The 14,580-nt window shown below is 40.1% G+C and overlaps 1 protein-coding gene across 1 annotated transcript in view; it reads left to right on the top strand.

Moving 5' to 3' along the window:
- Positions 1 to 1,612: 1,612 nt before the first annotated feature.
- The window catches only part of efnb1 (ephrin-B1), a 76,974-nt gene continuing 64,006 nt past the window's right edge, over positions 1,613 to 14,580 (top strand). Inside the window, exon 1 of the mRNA XM_017684699.2 lies at positions 1,613 to 2,486. Within this exon, the coding sequence (XP_017540188.1) occupies positions 2,365 to 2,486 (122 nt within the window). The 5' untranslated portion in view covers positions 1,613 to 2,364. The remainder of the gene's footprint in view (positions 2,487 to 14,580) is intronic.

Here is a 14,580-nt window from a genome sequence, read left to right as displayed (position 1 = left end):
TCATTAAAAACGCTGACAGACTCCCACTGTTTAAAAATGTTCATGAAATTATTCAAAGACACATGTTCCTGAAATTTGCAGGTCTAAAAATCTATTTACCTATAGATATAAGTCTATATAGAACCATTTAAATAGTTAAAAAAATAAAATAACATGAAAATATTCGAATGTTAAGACTTTATTTTAAAAAATAAAATGACACATGAAAGTAAAAAAGAAAAACTCTTAAAAAATTAAAAATGTAAAAAGTTACAACGATACTAAAGAAATAAAAAGTCGAATAACGCTTAAAGTATTAAAGAGAGTAATTTTAAAAAGTTGTACAATGTTTCAAAAAGTTTATACCCCCCCCCAAGTTATTTACTTTTAAACGATTTTAACTGAAATTCTGGGTCTAAAAAGCTTTAAGTCCATATAGAAATGCAAAATGAAACTAAAATTTCACAGGAGAAAAAATTGAAAACTAAAAAAATGTTATTGAATTTTTTTTTTAATTACAGAAACACAAAGTAGAAAAAAAACTTTTACAAATGTAAAAGTCACCCTTCAATATCTTAGAAAGTAGCGAACTTTGCTTAAAACTACAGAACAGAGTGACAGTTTAGAATTTTTGTAAAATAGAATAAACTTAAAAATTTGGAAAGAAATTAGAAAATTTTTAAATTTTAAACAAATCCATGAACTGGCTGCAGTGGCTGGACTGGAGTGGACAGACAGGAACCTTGTTCTATATAGCACCAAAAAGGGTTCTGCTACAGTTGCCATTGCACACAACAGCAGAACCCTTTTTGGTGCTACACAGAACCCTTTACATGGAAAAATCTTCTGGAGAGGACCACATCCGACACCTCCTCCATCAGCCATTTCACCATGAACGGCTCTATATGGAACTCGTGGAACCATCCCAAGCCCTAAAGAACCCTTAGAAGAACCCTGTTTGGGGGATTTGTTGACACACCGAGCAGAAAAGCGCTGTTCAGACACCGAGAGCTGAGCTGAGGCGCAGGCGTGGCGGCCTCGCGTCTCCACGCTTGGGGCTGCTGCTCCAGCCGATAGAGGGCGGTAGTGACCACTAGAAAAACCCCTAAACAGCGCCAGCCCCGCTTTTCTCTAACTTTCTCACGGATTTGTGTTTTAAAGGGCTTTAATGCGACTCTTCCAGCTCGTAAACGTGCGCTTTAAGCACAGAACACGACACAGACGAAAGCAGCGAGGAATAAACGAAGCACTCGGGAAGAAAAGCTGCAGCTACCGGGCCGCTCATTTTCTGCGCAAATGCGTGCCGTGAAGTTGATATAAAGACCACAGCGCGGCCTTAAGAGCGATAGAGACGCGACGAAGCTGCGTTTTTGCCGTTTAAGCGGCGGCGGTTCTGCGCAGAGCTCCGCGTACGTATGTCGGCGTGTTTGCGCCGGCTCCTGTGAGGGAACGAGGGGGCGTGACTGGAGGCGGGGCTAGAGGCGGGCCGCTGAGGGGGGGGGCCCGGGTGACGCGCCACGCTTCGCTGTGATTGGTGCCTTGTGACCGAGCGGGGCGGCGCGGGGAGGCGTGGCCGCGAGGCTGGCGCTGAGAGCGAGCTCAGAACGCAGCGTCTCCTAGCAGCGCGCGGCACACGGCTCGCGCGGAGCGGCTCAGGGGGACGCGCGCGCGTGGAATGTTGGAGTTTTTTGGGTTTTTTTTTTCTTTTTTTGAAATGAAACCGAATTTTTAACGAACTTTTAACGGATTTTTCCTCCGCTTGTCACTTTGTTTCTTCGGCTCGGCTGTTGCGTCACTGATGGAATCCCTCTTCCCCGGGCGCGCGCTGGGCTCCCGTCCGTAAAGCCGTTCCTCTGAGTTTTTTTGTTTATTGTTGTTTTTTTGTTTTTGTTTGTTTGTTTATTTGTCCGCCTCTGCGTCGCCGATGGGGTCCCTCGCGCGCGGCTTGTGAGTGAGTTTTAAGGGGGACCCGGTCACTTTTCTAATCGTTTCTTATCCGTTTATTTTTGTTTGATATTATCGTTTCGTTTCGTTATCGTTGTTAATGTTATTCGTTTACGTCTGTTTCTTATTGGTTCACGTGGTGTTTGTTGTTTTCGGTCAGCGCGGCTCCTTTTCCCGTGATCACGCGTCAGGACGAGCGCGTGGACGGCCGTTTTGAAGTCTTGAGAGCCGCGCGAGGGCTCGAGAGCTTCCCGTCACCGGCCCGCACGTGGCGGCCAGTGTCCGGGTGCCATAGCAACGCTTCACACCTGGACTGGACAGTTTAATTACGAATGCTTTGATCGTGCGCGCGAGCATCGTTTCGGGCGGACGTCGCGGGAGCTGCTCGCATCCACAGGGCTCGCGGAGGGGATGGTGTGCGTGTGCGCGTGAGCGGAGGAGATGGGAGCGGCGGGGCGGCGCGTGCTGCACCGCTGCTGCTGCGCGCTCGCACTCATCTGCAGCCTCGCGCTGCTCGAGGCGAAAATACTGGAGCCGGTGGAGTGGAGCACTCACAACAGCAGGTAAGGGCGGGGTGGGCTGGTGGGGGTGGGGGGTTTGAGGCAGATGGTCTTGGATGTATCTGTGCGCGTGAGAAAGAAAGACAATGTTTGGTCAAGGTGAAGTTGTCTTTCTATTGGAATTTCCCCGTTCCACCTTAAATGGTGCATCAGTCAGCTACAGGTCTTTTTGGACTGTCCCAGTTCCACCTTAAATGGTGCAGCAGTTACATTTCTTATTGGAACTTCTCAGTTCCCCCTTAAATGGTGCGGCGTTGCATTTCTTATAAGAGTTTTTCAGTTCCACCTTAAGTGATGCAGCAGTTATATTTCTTATTGGAGTTTTTCAGTTCCACCTTAAATGGTACGGCGGTTACATTTCTTATTGGAGTTTTTCAGTTCCACCTTAAATTTTACGGCGGTTACATTTCTTATTGGAGTTTTTCAGTTCCACCTTAAATGATGCAGCTACACTTATTGGAATTGAATAATTCAGAACGTCACTTCTGCACCATTTAAGGTGGAACGGGGTAATTCCAATAAGAAGACAACGTCGGCTTTGTGTGAAGCCAAGTTCGGCCTCGTGTCTTGGGGGGGTTTAGGGGGGTCCAGCTCACCTGTTTACCTGTCCACTTGTCTCAGGTGTGTGGGAATAGACGACAGGCCGAGGCCTAAACCCTGTTAGCTAGAACGCGCGGACCTAATCTTCCTCTAAAGGCTCTGTGGTTTGTTTTTGTTTCATTAAATCCCCTTTAAGCCGCTGTTTGTTTATAACTGTTGAAAAGTTCCACTCACGGTTCTATATGGACTCTAAAGCTTCTGTAGCACTTTGAAGGACAATCCCACCAAAATTCCCCCGTAATTCAGCGTTTGAGGTGTAATCAGAGGGATTCAGAGGGTTTGGCGTGAACTGGTTCAGACGTCTTTACAGTGGTGGTGATGGGAACCAGGCGTCGCCATGACTACAGCACAGATATAGACACTTTATTTACCATCCAGAAGCACCAGAGAACCTACACGAGTCTTCTGAGCTTATATGGAACGTTGATGATGGAAAATAGTGGAAAATCGGAAAATAGTGGAAAATCGGAAAATAGTAAGGTTTTTTTGGGGACATCGCTGCAGGAATGATGTCTTGACACATGAAATGGTCTTAAAAAGGTCAGCATGTGTAATATATCTAGTTTTGAGATGGTTGTAGGAATAAAATAAGGTTATTTAACTTATTAATAGACGTTTTTTACTCGGTTTAAGTGAAACGGTCTTGCTAAACTGGCAGGTCATTTTATCGTAAGAAATATATTAAAAAGCAGCACAATTATCCGCAAATACAGCGATCATTTTCCACAGTAAAATGACTTAAAACGAGTAAAAAAATCAGAAAATAAGTTAAATAATGTCAGAATATTCCTACGATCATCTCAAAATGGGAAATATGAGATAATTCGACTAAGACGTTTTGAGGTTAATGTGCTTTTCTGCTATTAACGGACTGTAAAAATGTGTTTTAGGCCAAAAAACTACCGTAAATCAGCGTCTCGGTCATCAGGCCGTGAATTCAGAACCATTTCATGCAGCGACTGTCTGTGAGGAGCTTTTAGAGGTGGACGTCTGGTTCCTATCACCACCACTGTGAACGGTTCTGAGTCGGCAAGCTTCTCTAGAACGGAGCGTTTCTCACCGAACCGCTCCGACCGGCTCTGCTCACATCCTGACCACTGAATTAAGCAGAAATTTAAAAATATGGGTGGAATGGCCTTTTACGGGTTCTCCCCAGAACCTTCACATTGTATCTACCCATCACGTAGAAAAGATGGTTCTCTTACACAGAACCACCCAAAAGTGGCTCTCCTGCAGAAACCCCCTTGTAATTGTGTGTAATTATGTAACTGCAGTTTATTATTACGTTAAAAAGAGCATTAATAGCCGTGAACGCGTGAGTCCAGCTCAGGTTTTAAAACCAGTGGTGTTTTTTGTGTGGGGGCTTCAAACCGACGCCGAGCGCCGCGGCCCGCCAGGGTCTAACACATGTTTCTGATTTCGCAGAAAAACTTGAGGGGAATATTTTAATTAAGGCTCTCGCGCTGCTTCAGCTCCGGCCTGTAAAACACACCCGGCACACACTCGCGTTAAGAGCAGCACGACGGCGCGAGACGAGCTTCAGATGAAGCTCAAACGAGCTCAAACACTCATTCGGACTCAAACAGGGACGCAGCGAACGGCCGCACGAGGAAAACACTCGGTTAGCCTTTAATCTGGGGGCCAAGAACTAATCTCAGATTAGACACGTTCGGGTTTTCATTCCTCATCTTCAGCTTAACACACTTAACATCCTGCTACAAATCGTAAGACTTACGGAGACGTTATTAGTAACTGTTCGGGATTTACTATAAACTGTTCAGTAGTTATTATACGTTATTTAGTTTCTACAACTACTATAAATTATTTAGTAACTTCTATGAATATATTAGCACTTACTATGAATTACTCAGTATCTATTAGAAGTGATTTAGTAGGTGCTATTACTTTTTGCAGTATCTATATTGAGTTTTTCAATATGTCTTATGAATTATTCAGTTTCTACTATGAATTTAGTATCTATTAAGAATTTCAGTGTCTACTATTGATTATCCAGTGTCTGACATAAATTATTCAGTATCTACTATAAATGATCAAATATGTACAATCAATTATTCAGTATCTACTTTAAATTATCCAATATGTACAATAAATTATTCTGTATCTACAATAAATGATCAAATATGTACTATAAATTATTCAGTATCTACTATAAATTATCAAATATGTACTATAAATATTTCTGTATTTACTATAAATTATTTAGTATCTACGATGAATTATTTAACATCTTCTATGAGTTATTTAGTATCTACTATGAATTTTTTAGTATCTGCCATAAATTATTCACTATCTACTATAAATTATTTAGTCAATTATTTAGTATCTACAATGACTTAATCAGTGTCTAATAAAAATGATTTAGCATCTACTATAAATGATTCAGTATCTACTATAAATGATTCAGTATTTACTATAAATTATTCAGTATCTACTATAAATTATTCAGTATCTTCTGTGAAACTAATATGTGGGGTGTGTAGTTGTGAGATTGAGGCTCTTAAAGTTTAACAAGATTAAATAAACCAATTTAATCAACATCTAAATAAACATTTTCCTGGTGGCTCGTAAATTATGCATAAAGCATGCACTTATCCTGAAATATGTGTGTTATGTATAATTCATGATCCATGAGTAAAATATAAAACCTCTCACTGTCCTGAGTGAATCCACATCATCACGCTTTTTGGGTTGACCTCATTATTTCTAGTCTTCATCTTAAACCTGTGATCAGAAACTCTCTCAGTTCCGCTCACGGTGTCAGGGCAACGCTACAGCCGAGATTCCGGTGCTTAAACGGGGAATTCTGCTGATTTTTACTATATTCCACCCATAATTCAGCGTTTGAGGTGTAATCAGAGGGATTCAGAGGGTTTGACGTGAACTGGTTCAGACGTCTTTACAGCGGTGGTGATGGGAACCAGGGGTCACCATGACTACAACACAAATATAGACATTATATTTACCATTTAGAACCACCAGAGAACCTACACGAGTCTTCTGAGATTATATGGAACGCTGATGATGGAAAATAGTGGAAAATCGGAAAATAGTAAGGTTTTTTTGGGGACATCGCTGCAGGAATGATGTCTGGACACATGAAATGATCTTAAAAAGGTCAGCATGTGTAATATATCTAGTTTTGAGATGGTTGTAGGAATAAAATAAGGTTATTTAACTTATTAATAGACGTTTTTTACTCGGTTTAAGTTAAACTGTCTTGCTAAACTGGCAGGTCATTTTATCGTAAGAAATATATTAAAAAGCAGCACAATTATCCGCAAATACAGCGATCATTTTCCACAGTAAAATGACTTAAAACGAGTAAAAAAATCAGAAAATAAGTTAAATAATGTCAGAATATTCCTACGATCATCTCAAAATGGGAAATATGAGATAATTCGACTAAGACGTTTTGAGGTTAATGTGCTTTTCTGCTATTAACGGACTGTAAAAATGTGTTTTAGGCCAAAAAACTACCGTAAATCAGCGTCTCGGTCATCAGGCCGTGAATTCAGAACCATTTCATGCAGCGACTGTCTGTGAGGAGCTTTTAGAGGTGGACGTCTGGTTCCTATCACCACCACTGTGAACGGTTCTGAGTCGGCAAGCTTCTCTAGAACGGAGCGTTTCTCACCGAACCGCTCCGACCGGCTCTGCTCACATCCTGACCACTGAATTAAGCAGAAAATTTAAGAAATATGGGTGGAATGGCCTTTTACGGGTTCTCCCCAGAACCTTTACATTGCGTGGAGGTTCCTCACAAATACATTTCATTTACTATCCAAAACCACCAGTGAACCTACAAGGAGTTTCTGAGTTTATATTAAAGGTTGATGATGGGAAAATAGTCAAAAATCTGAAAATATACGTTTTTTTGGGGACGTCACTGCAGGAATGATGTCTTGACACATGAAATGATCTTAAAAAGGTCGACATTGTGGAATATATCTAGTTTTGAGATGGTTATATGAATATAATTAGATGATTTAACTTATTAATAGACATTTTTCACTTGTTTTAAGTAAAACTATCTTGCTTAACTGGCAGGTCATTTTATTGTAAGAAATATGTTTGAAGCCAGCGCAATTATCCACAAATACAGCGATCATTTTACTTAGAAAAACGACTTAAAATGAATAAAAAACATTGACATAAGATAAATAACGTTATAATATTCCTTCAGTCGTCTCAACATGGGAAATATTAGATGATCAGACGTAGATTTGAGATGATTTCACTGCTGAGATATTTTTTTGCACTCCGTGTTCTTTTCTGCTGTTAATGGATTTTAAAAATTCATTTTGGGCCCAAAAGTGTCTCAGACGTGCAGCGCATTCATAACCATTTCATGTAATAACTTTCTGTGATGGATCTTAAAAAAATAATAATGAAGAAATAAGATAAAAGTTATAAAGAAATAAATAAAGTTATAATGTTACTACAATCAACTCAAACTGGCAAATATTATATGTGTCTAATATGGAAAATCTAAAAATAATAGGTTTTTTTTGGGGGGCATTTTTGCCTCAAATGCTTCACTGGACAGTGATTGGATTAAAAAATACACTAAATATTTAACCCCTTAAATGTCCAGGATCCACCAGCAGGCCCAACGTTTTATTACAAACCTCTAAAACCCAAGAATAGCTCAGTCGGTTTGCACTGAAGCCCCTGTAATTACTCAGTGACGAGCCTCAGTGTGTAATAAGTGGTTAACAATGCAGGAATTTTTGGAAAATCGGTGGAGTTGCCCTGCTAACGCTCCAAAAAAGAGGCGCTCTTGTATTAAAACGCTCCGAAAAGCTTCACCAACGTCTGTTTCGTGTTAGGAAGCCGCTTTTACGGCGTCTTCTCTCGGGTTCTCAGGCGGTTCCTCTGGTTCTTCTCTAATCGGCAGCTCTGACTGAAGCTGGATTGAGGTTTTTATAGGATTCGGTGACGAAGTCGTGCTGGTTGTGGGTTTAAAACGGGACGCTGTGAACGGCAGATCTGTTTATTCCTCTGAAATCGCAGCCACAGTCTGAGCAGTTCCGTGAAGAGAGAGATAAAAGCTTTTTAGCGCCTTATATACGTTTTTAATGACTTTCCTGGTTAAATTAGAACCAGAATCACTTTATTTCACATTTACATGCACATTTACAACATGTAACACACCAAACACACCAAACACACACTGTTAAATAGTATTTAACTAAGAAACAAATAAAATACGGACACAATAAAAGGCTAAAATAATAAGCCGATATGTGAATATCACTGCCTTTTTCAGTTTTTGACATAATTTGAAAGTACCTGTCTGTCTTCACATTGTCTGTAACTTTCAAGATGAATGGACCAAAATAAATGACCCAAAATGACTCGGAAGAAATTCTGGTTCCATTGACTTGCATTAGAAGGTTTTTTCCTTCTCCTGTAAAATCACCACTTTGATATTTGAGATATGAGGTTTTGTTTCCGACAGCAGCGACAGTGCAGGTCTGTGTGTTCGATGTGGGCGAATATATAATATGCACTGCTTAGAATACACAATATGCCGCAATGTTATTTTTGTAGACATCTGATTAGTTAGAACAGAGAAAAAAGATGGAAAAATAACATCAACAACGGATTTTTACTCCGTTTTTGGCTCTAAATCTGTTTAAACTGGACGCATTTTGCTGTCGTTGTTCTGACTACAAGCACCAACAGTAATGACATATATTGTCACCCTGCCCAGCCGTACTGAGTAGATGTATAATATCTCATATGTGCAGATTATTATAGAATGATATGAGCTTCAGAGGAGTTACTGGAATACAGTGAGGGAGATTTGATGGCCTCTGTGGTTAATGAGCTACAGCTCTGGGAAAAATCCATCATAAATTAAAGCAATTAAAAACACACACACACACACACACACACACACATATATATATATATATATATATATATATATATATATATATATATATTTTAATTGCTTTAATATATGATGGATTATATATGATGGATATATGTATATATTATATATGTATATATGTGTGTATATATATAGGTGTGTGTGTGTGTGTGTGTGTGTGTGTGTGTGGAGTTTAACTCGTGCATAAAAAGATGTAAAACGTGAGTGTAGTGGAGAACGATGTGGATGAAGAAGTCGTATCTGTTCCAGACGCCTGACCGAAAACACGTCAGGAACGTTTTCTGTGTGTGTGTGTGTGTGTTCTTGTAGTGCTACACTTGTGAGGACCCCATGTCCTCACTATGATAGTGATATGAAATTTTTGTCATGTGTTGTTTTCACCACAATTACTTTTTTAAAGAAAACTAAAAGAGCCTGAGACTGAGGTTAAAGTTAGGGTTTAGGTTTAGGTGTAGTATTATTTAGCTACATTAACAAATCAACAGAAGTCTATGGATGTCCTCATATGTACAGCAAGACAAACGTGTGTGTGTGTGTGTGTGAGAGAGTGCAGGTGATAAAACAGCAGTGTGTGGTTTTACACCAGTTAAAGTGTGTTTTCTCAAATTCCGCAATGTTTATTTATCCTGCTGACCTGTGTGTGAGTGAGTGTGAGTCAGTGTGTGTGTGTGTGTGTGTGTGTTAGTGGTGTGTAATACAACCTCATTCTATCGTTACCGTGATAAACTATCGAGTTTATTGTGGATGTTATCAAACTGAGAATTTGAGTCGTTTTATGTTCCTATTTATACAAAAATAGACTTTTTTACAGATAAACAGGAAAACAAACAGATCCATTTCAACACAGAACACTGTTAGAGATACAATATTAAAAATGAGCCCACAAAAACTTTGAGAAGAGAAATGAGCTGCAACATTATTCAGACCATTAAAGGCTTTTTTATTAATATTACTACCATTTATTTTTAGATATTCTGGTCAGTTCAGCCTAAATAATGACTTCATGTGGTAACCGAGTTTATTTTAGTCAACACAGTGGTAGAGCTGGGCGATATGGCAAGAATGAAATATTGTGAAAATTCTATGTAGAACTAGTCTTTAGTCTTTACGAAAGAACCCTCACCTTTTTTAAGAGTGCAGGTTTTAATGATCTTGTAATATAATTTGTCTCATCATGAGAAATATTAGATATGTTGACAACATTTAAGATGTTTTACTTGCTAAAATATATGGTTTGATTTATTGGTGTAGATGAATGTTGGATGGACTTGAAGCTTTTCCTTTTTTCTAATGTAACTTTACTGTCCTCAGTAAAGTAAACATGTCCTCACTGTGTTAGGACTATATGTGATTTTTGACCTGCAAAATGTCCTCACTTGAGCAAGAATTACATTTAGTCCTAACATAGTGAGGACATAGGGTCCTTACAAGTATAGCAGTACAAGAGCACACAATCGTGGACACACACTAGGGGGAAGAGAGTAATGTGACATTTAGAGAGAGAGAGAGAAATTTAATAACGAACATTGTCAAGTCTGTAATATCATCACTTTCGCGACTTTATTCCAAGTAACTGTGGATCGTTTCTGCTGGGCTGTTCATCATGAAGTTTAATGTAAACGGAAACTTCAGTTTTCAAAATATGCAAAAAAGTAAAAAATGACAAAGAAAAAGAGTTTTTGCGCGACAGCACCTGTGTTTCATTCATTTTTTTAATCATAAACTACGTTTCATCGCTGTCGGGACAAAGTTTTGCCTCCGTTTTTGTCGCTTTTTTTTCTCATGATAATTGAAAAAAAAAACTGCCCTTTAAACTGTGTCAGTATTATATCAGTTTCCTTACACTGACGGTGCTTCTTCCTCCTCTGAAGTTACTGAGTAAAACATCAGTAACGAAGAACAGAGGAACCGGGTCGGTTTTGAAGTTCTGTCGCACGGTTCTTCGTGAAACTTTAACTCTGTGTAAAAAGAGAGTGGATTTTACAAAACAGTGAAAAATAAGGAGGGCGAGGGTTTTTGGCTAAACAGCATCAGTGTGTAAGTTTGTCGCATCAAGTAAGCAAAAAAGAAAAAGAGAGAGAACCTGAGAGAGAAATAGAGGCAAAAAAGAGAGGAGATAAATAAACACAAAGAAAGAGAAAAAGAAAGAAAAGAGAGAGAAACAGACAGAGAGAAAGAAATGAGAGAGAATATGGAGAGAAAAATAGAGAATGACAGTTTGAGGGAGAAATAGAGACAAAAGAGGAGAAAACTACTTAAAAAGAAACAAAAACGAAAGAAAAGTAAGGAGAGAGAACGTGAAAAGGAAGGAATATGTATATTTAATCAGGTCAAACCGCAGTCGAGGCATAAACTCTGCTCTCTAGCGCAGTTTTGTTTGATTACATTTTAGTTTTCAGATTTTTTAGTCATTTCTCTTCCTGTGAGGCTGTTTTGTGTGTCATGATGTTCCTGTGAGGCTGTTTTGTGTGTTATGATGTTCTTGTGAGGCTGTTTTGTGTGTTATGATGTTCCTGTGAGGCTGTTTCGTGTGTTATGATGCTCCTGTGAGGCTGTTTCGTGTGTTATGATGCTCCTGTGAGGCTGTTTCGTGTGTTATGATGCTCCTGTGAGGCTGTTTCGTGTGTTATGATGTTCCTGTGAGGCTGTTTTGTGTGTTATGATGTTCCTGTGAGGCTGTTTTGTGTGTTATGATGTTCCTGTGAGGCTGTTTCGTGTGTTATGATGCTCCTGTGAGGCTGTTTTGTGTGTTATGATGTCCCTGTGAGGCTGTTTTGTGTGTTATGATGTTCCTGTGAGGCTGTTTTGTGTGTTATGATGTCCCTGTGAGGCTGTTTTGTGTGTTATGATGTCCCTGTGAGGCTGTTTTGTGTGTTATGATGTCCCTGTGAGGCTGTTTTGTGTGTTATGATGTTCCTGTGAGGCTGTTTTGTGTGTTATGATGTTATGATGTTCCTGTGAGGCTGTTTCGTGTGTCATGATGTTACTGTGAGGCTGTTTTGCGTGTTATGATGTTATGATGTTCCTGTGAGGCTGTTTCGTGTGTTATGATGCTCCTGTGAGGCTGTTTCGTGTGTTATGATGTTCCTGTGAGGCTGTTTTGTGTGTTATGATGCTCCTGTCAGGCTGTTTCGTGTGTTATGATGTTCCTGTGAGGCTGTTTTGTGTGTTATGATGTTCCTGTGAGGCTGTTTTGTGTGTTATGATGTTCCTGTGAGGCTGTTTTGTGAGTTATGATGCCCCTGTGAGGCTGTTTTGCATGTTATGACATTCCTGTGAGGCTGTTTTGTGTGTTATGATGTTATGATGTTCCTGTGAGGCTGTTTTGTGTGTTATGATGTTATGATGTTCCTGTGAGGCTGTTTTGTGTGTTATGATGCTCCTGTGAGGCTGTTTTGTGAGTTATGATGTTCCTGTGAGGCTGTTTCATGTGTTATGATGTTCCTGTGAGGCTGTTTCATGTGTTATGATGTTCCTGTGAGGCTGTTTCATGTGTTATGATGTTCCTGTGAGGCTGTTTTGTGTGTTATGATGTTCCTGTGAGGCTGTTTTGTGTGTTATGATGTGCCTGTGAGGCTGTTTTGTGAGTTATGATGCCCCTGTGAGGCTGTTTTGCATGTTATGACATTCCTGTGAGGCTGTTTCGTGTGTTATGATGTTCCTGTGAGGCTGTTTCGTGTGTTATGATGTTCCTGTGAGGCTGTTTTGTGTGTTATGATGTTCCTGTGAGGCTGTTTTGTGTGTTATGATGTTCCTGTGAGGCTGTTTTGTGTGTTATGATGTTATGATGTTCCTGTGATGTTAAACTCTTGTGTTATTTCAAAGCTGATGGCGTTTCAGTCTGTTGTTTATTCATTTATTCATTCATGTATATCGCTGCTGTCGGATCAAAACTTTTGTATCTCCAAAATGGTAACTTTACAGGAGAAGGAAAAAACATCCTTCACTTTTAATGTAAGTCAATGGAACCCAAGTCATTTTGGGTCATTTCTTTTGGTCCAGTTGTCATAAAATTTACACACAATGTGAAGAACAACAGGCATTTTCAAGTCCAACACTGAAAAAAAGAGGGAGCTGCAGTCTCAAATATAAGACATGGACTCACATACTGCTGTGTCTCAGTTCAGATGTGTAACAAAAGAAAATAAAAACTACATAAAACTTCAATTGTGCTGAAGTTGTATTCAGTGACAGCCTATAGGGCTTCACAGTCCTGCGCAAACAAAAATAAATGACACAAAGCTGGACTTCATTAAAGACATGTAGCGTCACACCACAGCGCTACAGCACCGTAAAGGGCATGTAAACGTGGCTACTCACTAGGTGGGTAAACCTGTAAATAATCCATTAAATAGAAGAATAATATCCGTGTAAACGCCTGTATCCGATTACATTCCCTATCGGAAAGTTTCAGTCCGTTCTGCATGAGCGTCGCGTCACAGTGAGAGTTCATACCGTTCAACACGGCGGAGCAGAAACTGGTCTGCAGAGGAGACGAAGTTCATGCTCTGATCTTTAAAAGACGGCGGTGGGACGGACGTCCAGCTTATGTGTCTCAGAACACGACGTCTTCCTCTCGGCCTTCTTTAATAAGGACACGTGAAGGACGTTTTCCTGAGTCTGACATCAGTTTAAAGCGCGCCGACTGGACCTCACGTGATGTTCGCTGTCATGGTAACGTTTACTCCAAGTGCTACGCCACGCATCATTTTGCATCGGATTACTTGCTGCGAGCATTTAAACGAAGATTTTCATCAGATTGTTGAACAGAGTGAGAATAAACACCTCGGTCTGAGTCTGTAATCCGACAGTATTCTGTATCACTTGTCGGAACAAAACTTTACAAGAGAAGAAGAAAAAACTACTTTAATTTCAATTAAAACTCTCAAAAGTCAATTGGAACCTGAATTTTTTCCAAGTTATTTTGGGTCATTCATTATGAAATTTACACAGAATGTAAAGAACATTAGGCTTTTTCAGAACGTAAAAAACTGAAAAATGAGAGAAATGGAGATACAAGGTTTTGTTCCGACAGCAGCGATATTTACACACATATATATATGTAGATGTATGTAACAAGAAAAAACTAGATAAGAGCAGCAAACAGAGCTGAGCGGCACTTTAAATGAAGTGTGTGTGGAAGCAGCTGCGAGTGTGTGTGTGTGTGTGTGTGTGTGTGTAGGAAGGCGTTATCACATTGAAGCAGAGATTACAGATTAACAGAATAACCCCCTCCTCATTAATCCACCCTCCATTAGCTCACAGCTCAGATTAACACCCACCGCAGCTCAGCTGCAACATCAGCGGCCCAGACGGTGCCGCACACTCAGCACTTCTCCCTCAAACTTTAAACTTCTTCTGCCCCGATTTGTGTGTTTTGGTGAAAACGTGAACTGGGCTTCATCGGGACTCGGCGGCGGCGCGGCTGCGTGAGTGAAAGAGTGACGGAGAGGATCGAGGAACTCGTTTAAATCCGTCACTCATTAGATCAAGAACACGCCGAATGACTGTGATTAGTCGCCATGACGATGTCATGTGGTGTAACATCTGCCGCTCTACAGCGTTTACAGTGTAGAT

The sequence above is a fragment of the Pygocentrus nattereri genome, chromosome 23 (assembly GCF_015220715.1).
Source record: "Pygocentrus nattereri isolate fPygNat1 chromosome 23, fPygNat1.pri, whole genome shotgun sequence".
NCBI lineage: Eukaryota > Metazoa > Chordata > Actinopteri > Characiformes > Serrasalmidae > Pygocentrus > Pygocentrus nattereri.
Note: the sequence above shows the minus strand (reverse complement) of the source record. Positions and strands in the feature narration are given on the sequence as shown.